The following is a 23,880-nucleotide window of genomic DNA, read 5'->3' on the forward strand; positions in this document are numbered from 1 at the left end:
GGTCAAGTAGCGAAAGCAAAATGCGGCTTAGCGAAACGCAACGCTTTTGTCTGCTAATAAACTTGAATTCTTATATAATTGAGTTTACTTTATTGCACTTAGCCAGTTTGCAAGGCGTTTGGTCAAGGCGTCAGAGAAAACCGGACGAGTTTACATTCCCAAACTCGCTGCATCGATGCAAGATGTCTTTTCGCAACAAATGTCAACTTGTCGACTCTCAAGCCTAAAATCGCTCTCAACTATTTTATGGAATATTGGATAATCTGCAAAAAGGTTCAGGGCTAGACTTTTGTCTGCTTTGTGGACCAGAAGCCGGGAGAATAAGAGAACAGATTATATTCTGGCTAAGAATATTGAAAGTGTCGATTTAGTACGCAATCGACAAGTTTAGTAAAAAAATTTTGTGAAGAAAATTCTTTTGCTGAGAAAAAAAAAAGTCGAAAATATGTCGCAAATTGAGATGCTGTATCGATTTGCGTAAGTTGTTTTAAAAACATCTTAGGCCTTTTCACGATTCACTTTTCACGATTTACCTCTTGCAGGCTTCTAATTTCTAGATGACCCTAACGGAGTGATCGACATTAACAACAAAATGCTATCATCACCATCATTGGCGTCGAAAAAAAAGCCCCAAAACAGTTAAAAATAATAGCACAGGGGAGGAAATGCCACGGTCAATGCTTTCCTGTTCGCTTTGCCTGGTGTCATCAAGTGTGAAGTGTTTAACTATTAGCACTTGAAAGATCTGTTGAGCTCTTTGCACTCTGTCGCCACTTTGGACCAAATGAAGGAAACACGTGGCGACTTTTAGCGTCAAAGCGGCTATGTATGGCAGGCGCGTTTGTCAGGTTTTACCGACACTGGGGATGCAGGCACAGATATCATGTCCAAAAAGTGTAAGACTGATATCTCCTCCAATAAACCTAAGACTTGGGTGTTCTTCAAAAAGAAAAGAACACTCGGCATAGATATCGTGTGCAAAAAGTGTAAGACTGATATCACCTCCAATAAACCTAAGACTTGGGTGTTCTTCAAAAAGAAAAGAACACTCGGCATAGATATCATGCGTGTGCAAAAAGTGTAAGACTAGTATCACCTCAAACAAACCTAAGACTTGGGTGTTCTTCAAAAAGAAAAGAACACTCGGCATAGATATCATGTGCAAAAAGTGTAAGACTGATATCTCCTCCAATAAACCTAAGACTTGGGTGTTCTTCAAAAAGAAAAGAACACTCGGCATAGATATCGTGTGCAAAAAGTGTAAGACTGATATCTCCTCCAATAAACCTAAGACTTGGGTGTTCTTCAAAAAGAAAAGAACACTCGGCACAGATATCATATGCAAAAAGTGTAAGACTGATATCACCTCCAGCAAACCTAAGACTTGGGTGTTCTTCAAAAAGTAAAGAACACTCGGCATAGATATCATATGCAAAAAGTGTAAGACTGATATCACCTCCAATAAACCTAAGACTTGGGTGTTCTTCAAAAAGAAAAGAACACTCGGCATAGATATCGTGTGCAAAAAGTGTAAGACTGATATCACCATCATGCGTCTAAGACTGATATCCCCTGCAGTGTGTTACCCCGTCTGTGTGCATCGCAGTCAAGAACAGAAATCATTCCTTGCAACCCTTCTAGGTTGTTTAATAGAAGAAAGGCAAAATCACTGGAATGACCATGACCATGACCTTTGTATGGATAATGAATATCCACATAATTGCAATGAGACAACGCAAAATCGAGCAAATCCGGGAGAGTCTGGGTAAACGCCGAAACTCGAGACTTATAGGCCGGGAGTCGAACAAGATATCCCAAAATATCAAGGAGTTTCAATTTTTCCCCGCTCATGAATTTGATCATCTATAACACACTGCATAGCCACGCTGTTATATATGTTGTTTGTCGCTGTATCCGCCAGCGCCAAGGAATGCAATACAGCTGGTACACAGCTACATGCTTCTACTGCTACTAAGCATCTTCTCATATTTTTTTTTTCTTTTGCGATAGAGAATGCCATCCCTCATAGAAAACGACAAACAACATTTTTATCTTTTTATTTTTTTTCATCGCTGGAAGCTAGAGTGTAAGGAGCATCTTGTTGTATAATATTTCCATTTGTAAAGCCTGTCACGAAAACCGTGGAATACTGGGTCTTTTTGCAAGAAATACAAGACCGATTGTCAAATAATGCCGTGGCTATGCGATGTTTTATACATAATAATTCTTGAACGAGAAAAGGTAAAACTCTTCCATGTTTCAGATATCTTATTCGACTCTCGGCCTAAAAATCTCGACCCTCGGCCCTCAGTCTCGAGTCTCGGCCTCTGATTCTCTATCTCGATTCTCTGGGTTTACCCAGACTCAATCTAGGACGTTCTCTGAAATCTAAAGAGAAACACAGAGCTCTCGGCGGATCAAGATACGATTTTTGATAAGACAAAAATAAAACCCTTTGTTTAGCGGAAACGCTTTTATTCCCATCATTGCAAGGTGTGCAAACAACTCCACATAACAACGTAATGGAAGGACCTGCCGGATTGCAAATTGATCTGGTAAACAAACAGCATAATTATCGGGTGTGACTTCCGTATAAACAAACGTGTGCTCTGGCCTAGCTCCCTGGTATTCAAATAGCCGCCCAACACTCACAAGTCCATTAACATTCCTGGACCATCCCTTGTCATATAACTATGTAGTGCTGTCATCACTGACTCAACGCTTAGCTTGAACCACGCGCGCCGTCCGTCAAACAATTATAAAGTTTCTAACAGATCACTTACTAGCCGTGTAGCGTCTCTTTTTATTGCGCGCTCAAACAGGATAGGATAGATAAAAAAAATCCTAAAAAGCAATTCTGCAGAAATTGTGAGGTTGTTTTGTAAAAAAAAAAGGTTTGGACAGGGCTCTCAACCTTTGGATAATTTAAAATTCACTCAGCCCCTCTTACATACAATGTTTACACACTCTCCCTCTCTCACCTAGGTCAGCCCCATATAGGAATATGGTTGGAAGTGTCGCAACGCAAGCTCACCCACGACTGGTAATGGAGTCTATTTACCGTATTACAAGATCGTTATCTTTATGATACTCGTATCTTAAAGGGGGATTACCAGGCAGGTGTTATACACCCGGTAGACACCGGATAAACACCGGATACCCGGCAAAGGCTTTCGACAGTCAAACGAGCGCCTCTGTGTGTTCAGAAATGCATATTGCATCAGCCATGTGCACAAGTGCTGAACATGCTAGACTCTAGTGCATTAGGGAAGGTCAAAAGGGCAAACCTCAAATATTCACTGAGCTTCAATGGTCTTAGCCTGCTAGCCGGCTGGGGGTTTTGGAATTACTGTGGCGAGCATCCTTTGCGCCACAGGGATCCTGAATAACGAAAACACACAGAGAAGCCAGCTTGCAGGCTTCACTGGTCTTTGACCGCGTTTGCGAGTAGACAAAAAAAGAAACAATGCAAGAAAATGTGGACAACAGGGAAAGTTGCCCCTTGGCGATAAAAAAAACTACATCTGAATGGGCTATATTATTCTGCTCTCTAAACATTTAAAAATCGCTCAAACGCTATTCATCAAGTTTGACAGGGTGAAGGCCGTTCTAAAAAACGTTATAAAATAGGGCAAATCAGAAACGTTAGAGCTTGGTGATGCAGCCAACCCACCATAAGAAATCCAGTGTCTGATAAGAACTATAAAATAAGCAAAAAAAATTTTGTTATCAAAATAACTGTTTGCAACACGCGCACAAAAAAAATGACACGCACACATAAAATATAGGTACAAAATGGTGCGTTATGACGGTGTTGCAACATCGGCTAAGTCAAGTTAATCTGTGGTTTGAATACAAAAAATACTGCAATATAATTGTTTTTAACGGACAACAGATTGAAGTACTAACAACAAATTTGGCAAGAATTTCTGGTAAAGCTTTTCAAATGAGTTAGCCTTTTTATAAAGATTTTAAAGGAACCTACGAAAACCTGCTAAAACCCACGGAAATATCTCTAAGACGCTAAATGAATATAATACTTTAAGTACCGATAAACTCACTACAACTAAGACCCGATTCATACGTCGCGCTCCTGTCGTGCCGAATCATATTGTCTATTTGTATCGACACAAATACCTTTTGTACCTTGGGTTTGACGTTGATTCAGACGTCGTCGCGCTCAATAGGTTGTGGAGGATTTTGATAAAAATAAGATGAAACCCGAAAATATCAAACAAAGCCGAAAGAAGGAGGAAAGTAAGAACGGCAACGACAAACGTCAAAGAAACGCAAGCAAGAGATTAGCTGCAAGCTGGTCAGAAAGTGGAGGGAAGCAATTGGCTGAAAAAATTCATTCAGAAAAAGTTTCTCAATGTACAGAATGCATATAGGGTATAAACAGGTTGGCATTGCATAAATAATACATGGCTTAATACCTATCCTGGACTCCTGGATTGTGCATTCCAAATAACTGGCCAAAAACCGAGACTCGTTAAACCAAGAATTCTGATTTGACTTGGCCAAATTATATAGAAAAGAATAAACACCCAAAGAAATCAGTGCCCCCCCTTTTCAAAATCAATAAAGTTTTCGCCCCCCCCCCCCACCCCACCTTCGACCACAGAAATTTTTTAAGGCCCCTCCACATATGCCCACCTCCCCCCTCTCCCCCTCCCTCTTCGGGATAATAAATGAAATTCCCTGAGTACTACAAACTCACTACAACTGGGCATCGTTTTTGGGTGTCATTTTTATCGCATTGAGTTTATCTGTCTAACCGGGTGACTTTCCATTTTGAGAAATGTATAGTCTTCACCTTTTTGACCTTTAAGTGAATGTGTGTAGCTCAAGACTCCGGTACTCAGAGTATGTGAACGAAAGTTTTTTTTATTATTTAGTGGCTTAGAGAGACATTTCCGTAGGTTTTGTAGGTTTCCGTAGGTTCCGCGAATTAGAGATGCTGATTGTTACCATCCTGACATCAAATCATACGAATGTATATATAAAACAACAATAGGTAAATGCAAGCTCTGATTGGTTAAGAAGAGTGGGTGATTTAAGAAAACATGCCGTTTGACATCAGTGCATGAACATTGGTTACTATAATCTCTTTCACTGGAAGCATTTTCAATATATTGAAAAGAATAAAATGGATAGGTTTTCAAATGCATAAGATAAAGTGGTGCTGACTCTTTCTTGCATCAAATCAAAAAAGATGGCTACCAAATGATTTTATTTCTTAGGTTGAGCAAAAAGCCACAACCTTGAAAATAATATAAAACAGTAGTTTCAAAATAAAAAAAATTAAAAAGAGGGCTCATCACCATAATGTCGGTAAATGTTGGTAGCAATTAGACACTCACAAATGCAATGCAATCACAGAATGGTGCAAAAAGGTAATATTTTGCATGATAATATAGACCAGTCGTCATGTTTCAAGTATTTCAAGGTTCATCCTCTGGGACCCAGGCGTCGCGGAGATCAGGCACACAGGAGCATGCAAAGAAGAAAAGAGAAGACAGTCTTTTTAGGGGCTTCCTGTGTGCCCCATCTCCGCGACACCCTGGGTCCCCGAGGATGTTCAAGGTTTGATTCACGGGATAATTCATGCAAGAGAATTGTGCTCAATTTGATATTTTTCTTGTTTTTCATGTTTTTCTGTTTTTCCAAAAAAAAATGTCATGTGCCATTAACAGGGGGTGTGCAGGGTGCGTGCGTACCTTTGCTTGGCAGCCAAAAAGGAGGTCATTTATTATTAACACATTGACCCCTCAACCGGCCTGTACCGGCTTTGGGAAGTACACACAACCCAAAAAATTCATAAATTCAAAATAAACACAACAAGATGAAGATACACAGGCATCAGTCTAAAGGATAAATGGTCTTGCAGATATGCATCCAACCAAGGTGTTGGCATCTACTCTTAAGCCAAATAATAGCACAGGTTCTTTGAAAAATCTCAAATCGAACAAGAAGAGAAAAGCAGAATCACCCCTCTCAATAAAACGATCAAAATACCACACAAGGGAGAGAGATCAGCAAACATATCTCAAGACATAAATAGATACCTTTATTCTGATCCTCCAGGTACATTTCCTTGGCCTCAAAACACAATGTCCATTCCTTGAAGGATTGTACAACCACGAAAATATCTTTCCGTATTGCAAAGCATTCTGGGAGATCCAGGGGAAAATTCACAAGGGAAGGGCCAGTCAACGCTCCTCTCCCCAAAGTCAGATGGTTTTTTATAAGTCTTTTCACCCCGAAGCCAAACAAATCAATTCCAGGTCATACAGACCCAGAATAGCAGTGTAAACAATTTTGCAACCAATTTGGTTTCAGAAAAGACAGCATCTAGGAGAGCTGTGGTGATTCATTAGAAAATTATTTTCTCATCCAAGCCAAACAAGAAAAAATCATCATGAATCCACCTTTGCTTGCAAATATCCATAAGCAAAGCACTCAATTATGCCCCAAAAGACTTCATGATGTCCTGAGACACTCTCCTAATATGCTCATAGCTGTATTTTTGATGAAAAATGCAAGCAACCATCAACTTGTGCTGGCTTCAGCACAACGACGAGGGATTAAAAGTGGGGACCGCAAAGCACTGTTGGAAAGCTTGGATACCGCTGACTAGGTGCAGCTGTGTTTGACTTTGACGGGCTGTATAAAACTCAGAATAGGGGGGGAGGTATCTGTTTTCAGTCTGTTTTTTGTAAATTCAGCTCCAAAAAAGCCAGGAGTCAATGGGTTAATACTTACAATGGTACGACGGGTTGCCTGTGTGCTGATTTGGGGCAGTGGGCCCTACAAATATCTGAAGACGACACTACACTTGAAATAGACAATAAAAATCCAATTTTAAATGCTGGACAATATTTGATTTATCCCCTGATAAGGTAACAACGTCATAAATTATTATCCAATAACACAGCATTCAAAGAACAAGTAAGGTTGGTTGTGTGCGTCGATTTCACGAACGGTGCGTTGACATTCACAGAAAGGAAAATTGTATTTCAAAAGGGATCAAGTCTAAATTCTTACCTTTTCTTATTCTAAAGCTCTCCTTGTAGGTTTAAACCTTGCAACGCACATTTTGAAAAGAGAAGGACAAAAATAAGTGTTTTTAAATGCAAATGTGAATTGGTCGTTTGCTGTGTAGATTTCTGTGCATTTCCAGGCGCAGTGCATGCCGGGAGGTCCGAGGTCTCATCCGGCGGTGTATGCCGGGAATCTTTCTCTTTTCCCTTCTCGCCGCCATCATGGTTAGTATCGAAACAACATGAGAACCAAAAACAATCTCATTCATCTACATGGAATCGTTTATTGTTGAGCCCTAAAATGACCAAAGATGGAAAGATTGATCATTAAACTAATGCTCTGTGCTATTATTTCTAGGCTCGTGGCCCGAAGAAGCATATGAAGCGCCTAAATGCGCCTAAACATTGGATGTTGGATAAGTTGTCTGGTGTTTTTGTAAGTACACGGATATTTTTCTGTAAATAGTGCTAGAATGGTTAGAGTGAAGTTCCGTATGACTTCGGTACCTAATTCAACCGGCAGTCTCTTCACCCTGCTATATCATCGCTATTTTTATCGGTATATTTCGTCGTATGTAAAATAGCGTTCCAAAAAAGACTTTGAAGTCAAAATTTATATTTTTGCCTCAACGTTAATAAAATCTAGGTAGATAATGTGCTAATTAATTAGCAATAACTTGCTATAGATAATAATGATCAATTTTCAACAATTCTTTTATTTATTTTTAACTTATTTATCTGAGCTAGAATTCTGTGTATAGTTTTACGGTTATAACTCTACCGGATTGAAAGTGAACCCTTGTGGGTTTTTTATAATGAGATACTTTTCTAACCTCCTTACTAATTGTCCTAGTAACATAGAACCCATAGAAATAAAAAAATCAGGTTTGCCATATCTTTATTGGGTTATTAAGTAATAACCTTGATGTTAACTATCCCTCCTCCCTCAATGCAATTGGCATTGCAGTTGAGCTATTATGATCCACTGTTATAGTTGTGAAAGAGTGAAAAAGGAAATTGCTATAAGTGCTCCGCAATTATGAAAAACCTTCCAAAGCCCAATTTCTATTAATTGAAGAAGTAAATATCAGGAAGAAACGGATGATTTGCCATTTACCTGGAAGCATAACCCATGTGTTTGAAGATGTGTTAGACAAGTTCTTGTTAATATTCCCTTAAATGGACCTTGAGCAAGACTAACAATGACAAAAAATAAACAAGATTGGGAAAGTGAGTTCTTGCTTGATGTTCAATTTAAATTAATTGCAACGGAATAATCAAAACATAGTAAAAAAACAATTAATAATCTAGGGGTATTATTTCTACTGTAGTAAACATTCAGTTTAGTGACAATTGGCTGTAATGACAGTAAGCTTTGCTATGTTAATCTATTGAATTCTCAACTAGTCAACCATTTTGTCATGGTCGTTGCTAAAGGTCCTTAGTACCATGTTATGTCATAGTAGTTTTTGTGTAATTAGTTATAAAGTAATGGCATACCCCCTAAATGTTAATTGTGATGGTTCCTAGGCACCACGACCCTCCACCGGCCCACACAAGCTGCGCGAATGCCTCCCTCTAATCATCTTCCTAAGGAACCGTCTGAAGTATGCCCTGAATGGTGAGGAGGTTAAGAAGATCGTTAAGCAGAGACTGATTAAGATTGACGGCAAAGTCAGGACCGACACCACCTACCCTGCGGGTTTCATGGGTAAGTTACGCCAAGGTTACCACTGCCATCTTGTTGTGATGGGAAACCTGAGAAATGCAGTGATGAATTACCTTATCTGGTTTGCCTGTCTGAGCAGTAACTCAGAACAATTGTTTCTATTTTAGTTTAATTTGTTTAATTTAGTGTTTATAGTCTAGTCTGCTGCACCATAGTGGAAATCTTCTCGACACCTTGTTTGAAAAAAAGCAATTTATATGTTAAGATACTTATGTGTGATTGCATCTTCTATAGATGTTGTCACCATCGATAAGACTGGTGAGAACTTTCGTCTGCTCTATGATGTCAAGGGACGCTTCGCTGTACACCGCATCACTGCAGAGGAGGCTAAGGTAGAGCTAATTTAACCAGAAATTTCATGGTAAAAATGGCATTTTTACTTTGAATAATATAATTATAATAAATATAAGTTGACTGTACATTTAATCAAAACTCAAAATTGCATATAGTGAATCCAGCTATATCATCTTCACATTGCTTCAAATTTAATCAGAAAATTGGTTTAATCTTCTATTTATTGTACTTGGAAGATTTCACATTTTTGCTACATACTCTTTCCTATTAGATATTTTCCAACTACATATAGGCAGGTGCCATTTAAGGGTAAAATTGAATCTGTTAGTGCTCTAGGTAAACTTTCAAGGCTTCATTTAAAAAAAATATCCACTCACAGTTTTCATAGTGGTTTAAAATAAGCAGCAATATGAGGGGGGCGCTCTCATGTTATCTTGGTTTGTTACTTATTTTGTAATTGTTAAATGCTGCCTTTTATAAAAATAGTTGAAATTGTTCCTTTTTTTCCCCTACAATTCCATAGATTTGGCAAGTTTAGGTAGCAGTGTGTTAATAACCATTTTCATATGTTTACTCTATCCCTACCTAAATTGGTGTTCTTGAGTTATAGCCTCTCTCATATCCTATGCATGTACTAGCCTCTTTTGAAGTTCATTTTTTTTCCTCCAATTATTCCCCTTTTGGTAAAGTCTATAAAGGAGGAGTAAATTTAAACCTCTCACATGTCGTTTTTCCCCCTAGTACAAGCTTGGGCGTGTCAGGCGTGTTGACGTTGGTGCCAAGGGTGTGCCATACATAGTTACCCATGACGCCCGTACCATCAGATACCCTGACCCAAACATCAAGGTTAACGATACCGTTGTCATTGACATTAAGACCGGCAAGGTCATTGACTACATCAAATTTGACACTGGTAACATGGCCATGGTCGTGGGCGGTCGTAACATGGGTCGTGTTGGCATGGTTACCCACCGTGAGAAACATGCAGGTTAGTTTTTTTTTAGTTTTTTCCCTTATGTAATCTAACAACTTGGAGGGAAACCAAGACTTGTATTTGGGGACGTGTCTGCAGAACTGTTCACTCCCTCTAGAATGGTGGTTTTACTAAAAGGATGTAAACAACTTTTTACACTTTGTCAGTCGTATCATCTGAAATATGGTGAGCTTGTTTTAATAAGTTCAAATTTCAGTTTTATTTTATTTTTCTAATATAAGTATTTCAAGTTATACCTTAGTAGAAAGCCAGCTCTAAAGCCTTGCTATATTTAACCTGTACATTAAACAGCAGAAAACATATCAATTACAATTTTTTATTGCCAATCAGAAAACAGATACTGGTATTATTGTTTTTAGGGTACTGTTGAAATGTAAACAAGCAAAGTCCAAGGTTTAATTGTTATTGATGCTGATGTTTTGTGATTCAAGTACTTAGATTTTATTTATTGCCTATTAAGATTGATGCTATTATATTTTGATTAAAGGTTCATTTTTCACTATAAGCAAGTACTTAAAACTAATGATAAAAGCTCAATTAGGAGCACTCTGGTTACCTATTGACATTGATGCTTATATTTGACATTGTAAACAAGTACTTCAATGCTATATTTTGTGATTCTAGGTTCATTTCACACAACAACTACTCAAATGCTTTAAGAGCATCCTTATAACCTATTGATATTAATGCTAACATTTTGTGATTCTAGGTTCATTTGACATCGTGCATGTGAAAGATGCCACTGGCCACCAGTTCGCCACACGTCTAACCAACATTTTCGTCATTGGCAAGGGCAACAAGCCGTACGTGTCACTACCTAAGGGCAAGGGTGTGCGTCTCAGCATTGCTGAGGAGAGGGACAGAAGGATTGCGGAGAAGGCTAAAATGATGTAATAATGAGTTACACAAAGAATTAAACATCTTATTCAATGTGTATCTGAGACTTGTTTTTTCTTTGGGGGAGGGGGGTATGATTGCCACAAAGAGATTTTTTCATGACATGAGATTAGACAAGTTATTGGTGTCGTTTTTGTCTCGCCTTGAAACAAAACTTGATAGTGAAAATATTGTTGAGTAGTCAAGACAGCACAAGAACTAAGACATTAAAATAATAAGTTCAAAATATGCTGTGTTCCAAGGGCTTATGAAAACCATACCAGCCACTTGTCTCTTACATCTAAAAAAAATGCAGCGGTCTCTGAAAGACATCCAAAGGTTCTCGAGCTGCCGAGAGCGTGCCGAACGAATACCGAGTTCGGCCGGCACTTCCACGGGTGCCTTCGGGCTACCAGGCCATCTTTAAGGTGGAGCGCCGAGGTTGTTTTGGCTAAACAGCGTTTACTAAGTCCCCTATAGAAGACTCATTTCCGGCTGTAATTTCGTTAATTTTTCAGATTTTATTAAACATCTATGCTTTGTCAGATCCCGCAAGATTCACTCTTGTTTGAAATAAAAAAAAAATTATGCAAGGTAAATGGAAGCAATTTTTTTATATTAAAATAAAAATATCGAAATCTGCGCGATGAATTTTTTTCTTAATTCATAGTAACACCTAACAATACTCCAGCTTTTGAAGCACACAAATTTTTGGCTTAAAACTGACCTGTCAAACTTTGCGATTGATGAATCTTTATTTTACGCCAAAATTGTCCTCGTAATCTTTGAAAAAATAAATGCACTCTTGCCTACAAAGATCCATCCCCGAATTTACGCCCCCTGCTAAGTCCACACCCTAAGGCAACTTGTGTGAGAGGGAAGAGGACCAGTGTTGCACAAGAATAAATTCTAGATGGTCAATTCGAGAGTATTTTTATTAAGATAATTTGAAAACTAAAGAATTTATTCCTTTTCAACATTTGAGCCCAAGCCGCGCCTCTTCTAAACTATTACCCGACGCTATGGCTAAAATAGGCCTCACCGAAAGTATTTGCTTATGCAGTTGCATGTCCTGCGTTTATGAGAAACTAGAATCAAAAGTTGAGAATATAATCGCGCTTCAAACTACTTAAATAGGTCTCTTAGCTGCGCGCTAGCGTGGCTATTTTAACAGTTTTGTGAAGCAATCCAGTGAGCTTATGGAATAGGCAATGTGGAAAATCTACGATCGCATGTCTTGCGTGCTTGTCGATGGCCCGTTTACAAGATGACGGGGCTCACTGTAATTTGACCTCGAAAGTGAGGCTTTAGTAGGTTGGTTTCTATAGCCGTTATCGTGCTTTTTTTTAAAGTTTGGGGAAAAGTAAGTACAAGGCAAACTTTTCCCTAATGTATGAACTAGTTTGAACATATTTGTACCTAAAATTGATTGCAAGAGGGTTTATCGTTTTACAGGCTGAAAAAAGGATAAAGACACATAGTTGTCTCAATTATTGGTATATGGTCTTTCTCGCCCCCTATTTCCAGGTGCATTTTCTTTCAATTTCTAATAAACGTTATTTTTTATTAACTGAATTATATGTGGTCTTACTCGCCCCCTATTTCCGGGTGCATTTTCTTTCAATTTCTAATAAACGTTATTTTTTATTAACTTTTTTATTAACTGAATCGAGATAAGCTTACTCAATCAACTCTGGGCGAAGATGTATAATGCGCGTGAAATAATTTTTTGGAACGCAATTACGGACAGACTTCGGGGGGGGGGGGGGGGGGATATCAGTATAGGACCGAGCCAGAGCCAATGGGCATAGTAATACTCATCTCTGATTGGTTAATCAGATTGTTTATCAAATATAACCAAAAAATGGTAATGTTCCGAACTGGTATTGTTCCGAGCGAGCATCATAGTGTGCGGTTTGATGAATAACACTTGAAAAATATCATAAATGTTTGTCTTTTAATAAATTCTGTTATTTTCTTATCTCCTTATCTAACTGAACGCAATGATAAGACCTTGACGCATAAATCGATCTCTTAACTTCTATTACGACGCGACGCCTAAAGTCAAGTCAAGAGCAGCGAAAATCTCAATGATTTTGATGAGATAAATCCATAACACACTTCTCAAATAATGATCAATTAATATTGCCCTTGGCTTTTTCGTCTAGATGGTGCTTTCATTTGCGCAATTGCCTGTGGATATAATCCCCTACATTACCAAGTCTTTCAGACAAAATATTACGGCTTCAGGGGTGTCGCTTATGCTATATAAGGAATACGTCAGGGGGCTATTTCAAGCAATTAGTAGGGGCCTTTTGACTAAAGCATGTACTTAATGATCGCTGGTTCTTCTGGAAAAAGTCGCGCAAAGAAACAAGTCTTTATTGTGCAAGATTTGATCAAACAACTTCAGACAAAGCGGAGCCAAATAGCTCAAAGGTAGGGGATCTAAGGAAGAGGGGCGGGAGACCTGTGGATCAAGGGCGTCCAATTATTGGAGACGAGGCTCTGAATTGGCTTGCAATCAAGCTAGACCCCTGTTAGCAAAGAATTGAGTCTCTTCGGATGTGAACTTACTAAGTAAGTAATGTTAGATGGAATAAGGAAGCCATAAAAAAGTCATCCAAATTGGGAAATTGATAAAAGCCTACAGGAAGGAATGGTTGGCTTTTCGCTGCGATCTTGGAGAAGGATTTTGTTGATGCTTTCTGAGGAAGATCATGGACCAAGGCTTGAATGAATGAACCGAAGAGAAACAGTTTCACTTAAAAAGCGTCACTTCAGTTCAGCACGATTTCAAGAAGCGTTTTACAACAGACTTCGATTCTTGGCAACAGTGACCGCTAATAAAGCATTGCCAAAGAACCTTATACAATACTATAGCAAGAGGACACGAAGATAAGGTTTTTGTTTTTGAGAAAGCTCTGAGCAATGGCCAACTACGTGAATCGACTTACGAAGATTCCCGCCGTAAATTTTACGGCTGATTTGAATGAAGACCTATGGAAAAATGACGCAGGTGGAATAGCTAAAATCAGTTCGTGTTTTATTATCGTACTACTAGCTGTCAGCCTAAATGGAATCATTATCTACACAGTATACAAAAACAAAAGCATGCGAAGAAATATTAATTTCTTTATCGTAAACATGTGCGTCAGTGATATTCTCTTGGCAATTTTCAATAACGTTGGGATTCTAGAACCACTCATAACTCGGTCATTGAAATGGAAGCTCTATGGTGACGTGGGAGTAATCACTTGCAAGCTGTTTTTCTTCGCCGAAAGCGTGCCTTTTCTCGTATCTCCCCTGGCTCTGCTTTTCATAAACATCGAAAGGTATAGGGGAATATCATCTGTAATATCCGGAATTACAAGTGCGACGCGAACATTATTTTTGATCCTTTCTTGGATAATCCCTTTATTTGTTTATTTCCCCTTCCTGTATTTTTCCAAAACTTCCCCAGATAATTCGTGCGATATCGAGGTTGATTCGTACTCAAAGGCCTTCGTCATCATCCTCGCATCAACGTTCGCCGCCATTTACGTGTCAATAAGTATCGTATGTGCCCTGATTTTTTACAAACTCCGATCTTTAGAGACGATCGATGGATTATCTGAAGCGCAGAAACAGGCAAGAATGAAACGCGTCCGAAACGCTACCAAGATGGTGATGTGTTCTCTTGTGACATTCATCGTGCTCACCACGCCCTTCCCGCTCTCCTGCTATATAGGCATTTCCATGAACTTCGAAATCTACGATCCCTTTTATGCAAATATCTTGTTTGCAGTAAGGTTCCTGATTTCTGTGAATTCCGTGGCTGGGCCGTGCATATACTTAATATTTCTCGAAGACTTTCGTAAAAAAATCAAGCGATCTTTACTGGATAAACGCACATCACAAGCTAAGATGATTTTAGGGATGAGATGCGCTTGGAATTTCGAAAAGGGCGCCCCAAAACTCCTCAAAATGAACAAAAGGGAACAGAAGGCGAATAGAAACATTGAATATGGAAACAAAGAACAAAGCGCGTAACAATCATCAACATGGAAACAAGGAACAGAGCGCGTATCAATCGTCAACATGAAAACATAAAGAACAGAGTGCGTAGCAATCATCAACATGAAAACATAAAGAACAGAGCGCGTAACAATCATCGACATGAAAACATAAAGAACAGAGTGCGTAACAATCATCAACATGAAAACATAAAGAACAGAGCGCGCAACAATCATCAACATGAAAACATAAAGAACAGAGCGCGTAACAATCATCAACATGGAAACAAGGAACAGAGCGCGTAATAATCATCAACATGAACAGAGCGCGTAACAATCACCAACACGCAAACAAAAAACAGAGCGCGTAACAATCATCAACACGGAAACAAAGAAAAGAGCGCGTAACAATCACCAACACGCAAACAAAGAACAGAGCGCGTAACAATCATCAACACGGAAACAAAGAACAGAGCGCGTAACATTCACCAAGACGCAAACAAAGAACAAAGCGCGTAACAATCATCAACATGGAAACACAAGGAACAGAGCGTGTAACAATCAACATGGAAACATACGGAAACATGGAACAGAGCGCGTAACAATAACCAAGACGCAAACAGAGCGCGTAACAAACATCAAGACGCAAACAAAGAACAGAGCGCGTAACGATCGCCAGGATGATAAGCTCAGTAAACTAAAAATGTCGTAATATCAAAAATGCAAAATAATCAATAGGGGAACAAATAGCAGATACGAATGATCTAATCCGGTATGATTAACCTTAGGGGGAAGAATAGAGGATAGTTTTTTAGTTTTAGCTGATCGTGTTTTCATCATTGCCGGCTCACCTTACGAAAAACTATGGGGTCAAACTTGAAACATCTCCAGACATTTATGGGCTACTCTGAATTGTGGGTAAGCCGAGGTGTTTGTGGAGCTCACCAATATTATGTAAAATATAAAAGCCTTAGGTACTGCAAAAAAACCTTCTAGGATCTGCATAAGGAAGTGCATTTTTACAGTTGACAGGCCAGCAAAACTGCGCCATGTTTTCAGGGGGCATTGTGTGCAGGTTTTATTTTTTCTCATGTTGGACATCATGAAAACAAAATCTCAGATAACATATGATAAAATGTTTATTCAATAATAACAGCTCCAAGTAGAGCAGGCCCACGCTTGTGTTTGGTTTTATCCCCCATAAAGTGTCTATTACTCTATTTTATTGAATCGCTGGTTCTATCCTCCATGAAATGTATCTTGCTACGATAAATTGCATCCTCAATACACAGTCGGAGATGGTTTCTGAAAAAAATAGCATTAACTTGTATTAGATATAAGAAATAAATGATTGTAAAAAAAAAAAAATTGCATATGTGTCCTCAGTAAAAAATTAGAGTGTATTTTGCATTTCATTATTTCTCAAAAATTGATTTTCTCATCATTTGACACATGAAAATATACCATGTTATCATAGTAAACATAACATGTTTGCAAACACACAATGTTGATTTACTGACCTTCCCCAACAGCACAAAATGTGATATGCAACCCCAACTTGATGCTAGAGATGCTGCCAGCAGCAGCCTGTTTTAAGAAATATAGTTTGCATAAGAAATACTATTGGATGAGGTAAACTATAGCAAGGCTTCCAGGTAGGACTCCAATTCACCCTCATAAAGACTCCATAATCTCCACATGCTTATAGCAGTAAGAGTGGTGCATGGAACATCTAATCACAAGGCTATAGTAGCACTGCATAGAACGTCTGAATAAAGGGCTATAGTAGCACTGCATGGAACATCTAATCACAGGGCTATAGTAGCACTGCATGGAACATCTGATTACAGGGCTATAGTAGCACTGCATGGAACACCTAATCACAGGGCTATAGTAGCACTGCATGGAACATCTAATCACAGGGCTATAGTAGCACTGCATGGAACATCTGATTACAGGTCTATAGTAGCACTGCATGGAACATCTGATCACAGGGCTATAGTAGCACTGCATGAAACATCTGATCACAGGGCTATAGTAGCACTGCATGAAACATCTGATCACAGGGCTATAGTAGCACTGCATGGAACATCTGATCACAGAGCTATAGTAGCACTGCATGGAACACCTAATCACAGGGCTATAGTAGCACTGCATGAAACATCTGATCACAGGGCTATAGTAGCACTGCATGGAACATCTGATCACAGAGCTATAGTAGCACTGCATGGAACATCTAATCACAGGGCTATAGTAGCACTGCATGGAACATCTAATCACAGGGCTATAGTAGCACTGCATGGAACATCTAATCACAGGGCTATAGCAGCACTGCATGGAACATCTGATCACAGAGCTATAGTAGCACTGCATGGAACATCTAATCACAGGGCTATAGTAGCACTGCATGGAACGTCTGATCAAAGGTCTATAGTAGCACTGCATGGAACACCTAATCACAGGGCTATAGTAGCACTGCATGGAACATCTAATCACAGGGCTATAGTAGCACTGCATGGAACATCTAATCACAGGGCTATAGTAGCACTGCATGGAACATCTGATTACAGGTCTATAGTAGCACTGCATGGAACACCTAATCACAGGGCTATAGTAGCACTGCATGGAACATCTAATCACAGGGCTATAGTAGCACTGCATGGAACATCTAATCACAGGGCTATAGTAGCACTGCATGAAACATCTGATCACAGGGCTATAGTAGCACTGCATGGAACATCTGATCACAGAGCTATAGTAGCACTGCATGGAACATCTAATCACAGGGCTATAGTAGCACTGCATGGAACGTCTGATCACAGGTCTATAGTAGCACTGCATGGAACACCTAATCACAGGGCTATAGTAGCACTGCATGGAACATCTAATCACAGGGCTATAGTAGCACTGCATGGAACATCTGATTACAGGTCTATAGTAGCACTGCATGGAACATCTGATCACAGAGCTATAGTAGCACTGCATGGAACATCTAATCACAGGGCTATAGTAGCACTGCATGGAACATCTAATCACAGGGCTATAGTAGCACTGCATGGAACATCTGATCACAGGGCTATAGTAGCACTGCATGGAACATCTAATCACAGGGCTATAGTAGCACTGCATGGAACATCTGATTACAGGGCTATAGTAGCACTGCATGGAACACCTAATCACAGGGCTATAGTAGCACTGCATGGAACATCTAATCACAGGGCTATAGTAGCACTGCATGGAACATCTGATTACAGGTCTATAGTAGCACTGCATGGAACATCTGATCACAGGGCTATAGTAGCACTGCATGAAACATCTGATCACAGGGCTATAGTAGCACTGCATGAAACATCTGATCACAGGGCTATAGTAGCACTGCATGGAACATCTGATCACAGAGCTATAGTAGCACTGCATGGAACACCTAATCACAGGGCTATAGTAGCACTGCATGAAACATCTGATCACAGGGCTATAGTAGCACTGCATGGAACATCTGATCACAGAGCTATAGTAGCACTGCATGGAACATCTAATCACAGGGCTATAGTAGCACTGCATGGAACATCTAATCACAGGGCTATAGTAGCACTGCATGGAACATCTAATCACAGGGCTATAGTAGCACTGCATGGAACATCTGATCACAGAGCTATAGTAGCACTGCATGGAACATCTAATCACAGGGCTATAGTAGCACTGCATGGAACGTCTGATCACAGGTCTATAGTAGCACTGCATGGAACACCTAATCACAGGGCTATAGTAGCACTGCATGGAACATCTAATCACAGGGCTATAGTAGCACTGCATGGAACATCTAATCACAGGGCTATAGTAGCACTGCATGGAACATCTGATTACAGGTCTATAGTAGCACTGCATGGAACACCTAATCACAGGGCTATAGTAGCACTGCATGGAACATCTAATCACAGGGCTATAGTAGCACTGCATGGAACATCTAATCACAGGGCTATAGTAGCACTGCATGAAACATCTGATCACAGGGCTATAGTAGCACTGCATGGAACATCTGATCACAGAGCTATAGTAGCACTGCATGGAACATCTAATCACAGGGCTATAGTAGCACTGCATGGAACGTCTGATCACAGGTCTATAGTAGCACTGCATGGAACACCTAATCACAGGGCTATAGTAGCACTGCATGGAACATCTAATCACAGGGCTATAGTAGCACTGCATGGAACATCTGATTACAGGTCTATAGTAGCACTGCATGGAACATCTGATCACAGAGCTATAGTAGCACTGCATGGAACATCTAATCACAGGGCTATAGTAGCACTGCATGGAACATCTAATCACAGGGCTATAGTAGCACTGCATGGAACATCTGATTACAGGTCTATAGTAGCACTGCATGGAACATCTAATCACAGGGCTATAGTAGCACTGCATGGAACATCTGATTACAGGGCTATAGTAGCACTGCATGGAACATCTAATCACAGAGCTATAGTAGCACTGCATGGAACATCTGATCACAGGGCTATAGTAGCACTGCATGGAACATCTAATCACAGGGCTATAGTAGCACTGCATGGAACATCTAATCACAGGGCTATAGTAGCACTGCATGGAACATCTAATCACAGGGCTATAGTAGCACTGCATGGAACACCTAATCACAGAGCTATACTTGCATGTCATACATATGTTTATAGCTAGGTACATACACCCCTTGTTATCACACACAGACCTGTTTACTGATAAATATTAGGCCATTTTTTTAATTTAAAGGTTGTTAAAGATTTTACATCATACAATTGCTATCTACGGCTGTGCCCAAATCCACACCCACAAAATACTGGCTCATGCCAGTCTTGCCAGCTTTTAGGCCTTTATACTAACCAATAATATTATTCTGCATTCACACCTGCACTTAAACCAGTTTAAAGGTGGTTTAATTAAACTGGTTTAAATCTTAATCTCCCAAGAATGGACAAAACCAAGTCAAAGAAAAACCTTGTTCAACTAAACATGGTTTTGGTGTGAATGCAGCATTAGACATAGTTTAACTTCTCAGATAATGATAAAAAAAATCAATTTACAAATAAAAGAATGTACTTGTGGAGAACTGGTTTAAGAGTCTTTTCCAATATTCGAGTCAATACAAGGCAATGTTTTTTTAAATTATGAATGTCAGATAATTACAGTAGAACCTACCTAAATGGGGCTTGCATATTGCCATAAAGCTGAAGGGCTAGACAATGAGATTGCCTTCAAATATAGAAATGAAAATAGTTTAGAAGTGGGCTTATACACAGACTAGATACAACTAGTATGAGGAGAAATGCTGGCTTTCAGTTCATCAGACCAAGCAACAAGGGGCCTTACGACCTTCAGTATAAGCATGGAAGCATTCATCCTTAAGCCTGCATGATCTCATAGCACTCAAGTACATCTATACTGAGCTTCCACCATACATAACTTATCAACGCTTTTGCAAATAGAAACAACTTAAATCACAGGACCATTTACTCAATAGTATACAGGTTTTTATCAGAGAATACAACCTGGATCCACATGAAACTCTCGAAACACTAATTATTTTGATAAAAACTCTTGAAACACTTACTATTTAGTAAAGAAGTCTTCATGGCTTGTAAACCCATAAAACACAGCAGTTCTAAGAAAGATATGACTCAATGTTAGAAAGGCACCAAGAGATGAAAAAGAAAGAAAACAGAGATGACCAATGTCCCATCAGAAGGAAGGCAGCATGGTAGTCTCATCAGTAAAATCAGATAAGAAAATTCCATGACATTCATCACAGGGACAACAAGCACATTTATTGACATTTTTTTCTGATATAATGCCATATTGCAACAATATTTGTATCAAGCAATTTGTTCGAAAGCTATTAAAATAAAAACTTCCAAAGGCACCATTGTTCTATGTAAGTTTTAACTTTATAGCCATTCCTGTATAATTTTGCAAACTTTGAAAGATTTTTTTCACAGAGGTAAAGACATTATTGATTTATTTTCAACAATTACTAAATCACTCTACAAATTTATGTCCAAATATATGGTGCATCATATTACCTTTTGGTAGAACTCCTCCCATTTCTGATTGGACACAAGAACCTAAAAAACACAAAAAAAATTTATAAACTGGGTGCAAAATGATTAAAAAATCTTTTACACTGGTAATCTTGGCTTTCAGGTCATCAGACCAAACAACCTACGACCTTGCAGTCTTCAGTATAAGCATGGAAAAGTTCATCATTAAGCCAAGACTGGACAATGCAAATTGGGAAAATTTCCTAAAAGAATTGAGTGTCACACACATTTTTTTTCTTTTGTGAAGAACACTAAACATACCTGCGCACGTGAGGCTGGACAAACTAATACCACTCTCATCCATCCTAAGTAAAAATACAATTTCATATCAGTTCTATTACAAGATCAGTAAACATCAACAAAATCAAGACAACTGTTATCCCATCAGTAGGAAGGCAGCATGGTAATCTCATCAGTAAAATCAGATGAGAAAATTCCATGACATTCATCACAGGGACATTTTCTGTAGAAGCTTGAAAGGCAAATATACCATCCTTAATCTGTTAAAACTAGTATGAAAAGTGATAACTTGGAGTCGAGTTATTGAGAATATCAAAGCACTTAATGAAACTAGTACTGCAATATTATATATAAAAAAACAAGTATATTTCACCAGCAATAGAGTTTCTAAAACAGAAATGCCAATTTCAATTGTGCACACAACTCTCGCCAGTTATGCATTGCGCTCGTAGCAACATTTTATGCCCATTTCAGGATGCTGTTATAAATATCAGCAAGTAGAAAGGTGTTGTGAATCTAGGTCTGTACAGGACCCGAAATGATCCCAGTACCCGAAACGATCCCAGGACCCGAAACGATCCCAGGACCCGAAATGATCCCCAAAAGTACCCCAACTGATCCTCGGACCCGAAACGATACCGAGGAGTCCCCGAAATCAACCCCAAGGAATTGCGGTAATGGACAAAGGGAAAGCAGAAGAAATACTTTCAATTCTTTCAGCATAATAAAGGGTTAACAGCGACTCAATTTCTAAACAACGTGACTTAAAAATATTTAATTCCAACGCAATACTTCTATTTATTACATTGCCCGGCGTTAAACCCATAAACAGAGTCCAAAACAAATACACAACTTTAAATTGCTACTGAAAGGAATATAGCATAAACATAGCACAGCTTTGCTCAGATCAACCATACTTTTGGCCTTCCATCACACTCTTAACATTTTGCGGTTCCGACACATGACTCCGAACCTATAAATCTCATTTCCGGTAAACATCACCCCTAAAAATTAATATTCACATTCCACGAAATCCTTGTTCACACGAGCGAATATTTACCGACACATTTTAGGCAGCCGGTTTGGGCGAGAAGATGGAATGACAAAAGCACACTGAGTAATACACTCGAACAACCCTTCTACAACCGATGCAAAATATTAAGAGGATGTGAAAGCAATATTATGTGAGTTTTGAATTTCCTCATGTAGTTGTGCGTACACCCCGGCATGATCTCGTGATATGATAGGTCTTTCATTCACCGAAAACAAACTTGCCAAAAAATAACTTTAAAACATTTCGCTTCCTATGTAAAGCAGCATGTCCCATCTGTAAAGACTTTCTTTTATGGCTTGTTATGTAAAAATGATTTATCCACGCCGGGCTTCTCAAATTACTATCACAGGAATTGTTAGTTGACCCCAATTTCTGACTCAACCACTTTATTTCCCCCGCAGTCGTATATAAAAATCTTAATACTATAGTTTTAGTTAATGTAAATTACCTTTTAATAACACAAACAAAGCTAAATGTTTCATATGTTTTTAAAACTTAAAGCCAATCCTTACACATTCCTTTAGTTGTCCATTACTGTAATTCCTTGGGGTTCATTTCGGGGACTCTTGGGGATCGTTTCGGGTCCCGGGATCAGTTGGGGTACTTTTGGGGATCGTTTCGGGTCCTGGGATCATTTCGGGTCCTGTACAGGTCTCCCTAATGTGAAGCCAGAGGCTTAGCGAGCATCTTTTCTAAGTTCTCAACTTTCAGTTCTAGGAATCTTACAGTTCTATCACCCCTTAGGCACTCAATTTACCTTTTTCGTAATTCTTGCTGTTGTCATGTGAAGTTGAATTCTTTTAAAAACCGTCGGATGTTCGAAAGGAGGCATCTTCTGGGGGCAAAAGGAAATAAAATTCATCATAACTAAGTTTACATTAAAACTACTTGAAAATAACCATCGTTTAAATGGTCCTCATAATCAAGCCATATTCACCATTTTAAGTCTGAGTGGTGCATGGAAACTCTAATCATTGGACCAAAAATTAAGCGCCATTAAAGAAGAGCGACGGGATGAGCGAGAACAACCGATACTGCTAAAACCACGTGAGCTACTACCAACAATCTTCGTTTTTTTTATATAAAAACACCAACTAGCCACAGATACAGGGCTGAAAAGTAGACTTAACCTAAAAAATTAGGTTTATTTCCAATTTTTAGTATCTTTTTCTAAAAAAAAAAAGAGAAATTTTGAAGAAAACCGGGGGATTTGAGAAACGATTGAGGAGTAGGGAACCAAACTTTTATGCGAAGAATTCGCCTTCGTGGATGGCGCTTAGAACACAAATAATCATTCAGTCTTATTACAAACGGTTCAAGGGTAATAAAACAGTCAATACCTTACAGAATACAGCTTGGAATAACCAAAATTTCGAAAGATATTTGGGAGAGCTTTAGAACGTCGACCGCGTTCGTTGTGACCTCGTGGTAAAAGAACGAAGGAAGCAACAACGCTTAAAAAGGAGTCTGGGATAGCATTTCACCACAGGCTACCCGTAATCTCACCATTGCGGGTAAATCGACCTCAAGAATTTTATATTAGCAGTACTATGATTTTGTAAA

At 39.1% G+C, this 23,880-nt stretch overlaps 2 protein-coding genes and 1 long non-coding RNA gene across 6 annotated transcripts in view; 1 reads left to right on the forward strand and 2 right to left on the reverse strand.

The window, feature by feature from the left end:
• LOC5504762 overlaps positions 1–7,181 on the reverse strand; it is a 32,783-nt gene extending 25,602 nt beyond the window's left edge. For 2 of the 3 annotated variants that reach the window (XM_032373096.2, XM_032373092.2), the window contains exons 1-2: positions 7,048–7,181; positions 6,766–6,837 (exon numbers count right to left, since the gene is read on the reverse strand). The gene's annotated coding sequence lies outside the window, so the exon portion shown is untranslated. The remainder of the gene's footprint in view (positions 1–6,765; positions 6,838–7,047) is intronic. The other variant, XM_032373093.2, reaches the window with a different exon arrangement.
• Positions 7,182–7,195: 14 nt separating this feature from the next.
• On the forward strand, positions 7,196–10,996 carry LOC5504757 (40S ribosomal protein S4). Its single transcript, XM_001625597.3, has 6 exons — positions 7,196–7,268; positions 7,402–7,479; positions 8,574–8,754; positions 9,007–9,104; positions 9,808–10,054; positions 10,770–10,996. The coding sequence occupies exons 1-6, from the start codon at positions 7,227–7,229 to the stop codon at positions 10,952–10,954; spliced, it is 831 nt and encodes a 276-aa protein (XP_001625647.2). The 5' UTR covers positions 7,196–7,226; the 3' UTR covers positions 10,955–10,996.
• A 5,056-nt stretch (positions 10,997–16,052) lies between these two features.
• LOC125559852 lies at positions 16,053–23,815 on the reverse strand. Of its 2 annotated transcripts, none has more exons than XR_007306548.1 (8): positions 23,658–23,815; positions 23,075–23,152; positions 21,285–21,328; positions 21,006–21,047; positions 20,537–20,587; positions 20,125–20,178; positions 16,452–16,518; positions 16,053–16,236 (listed from the first exon to the last, which is right to left on the reverse strand). It is a non-coding gene; the product is annotated as an uncharacterized LOC125559852 (long non-coding RNA). The 2 variants fall into 2 exon arrangements; XR_007306549.1 differs by having other exon boundaries at positions 23,075–23,149; positions 23,658–23,775.
• Positions 23,816–23,880: the final 65 nt, after the last annotated feature.

The sequence above is a fragment of the Nematostella vectensis genome, chromosome 14 (assembly GCF_932526225.1).
Source record: "Nematostella vectensis chromosome 14, jaNemVect1.1, whole genome shotgun sequence".
Classification (NCBI taxonomy): domain Eukaryota; kingdom Metazoa; phylum Cnidaria; class Anthozoa; order Actiniaria; family Edwardsiidae; genus Nematostella; species Nematostella vectensis.

Excerpts from the sequence above, each read along its gene's own strand:
- LOC5504757 (XM_001625597.3), top strand. The coding sequence starts at position 7,227 with ATGCCGGGAATCTTTCTCTTTTCCCTTCTCGCCGCCATCATG. Across the intron at positions 7,269-7,401 it reads CCCTTCTCGCCGCCATCATG|GCTCGTGGCCCGAAGAAGCA; the intron begins GTTAGTATCGAA and ends TATTATTTCTAG. Across the intron at positions 9,105-9,807 it reads TCACTGCAGAGGAGGCTAAG|TACAAGCTTGGGCGTGTCAG; the intron begins GTAGAGCTAATT and ends TTTTCCCCCTAG.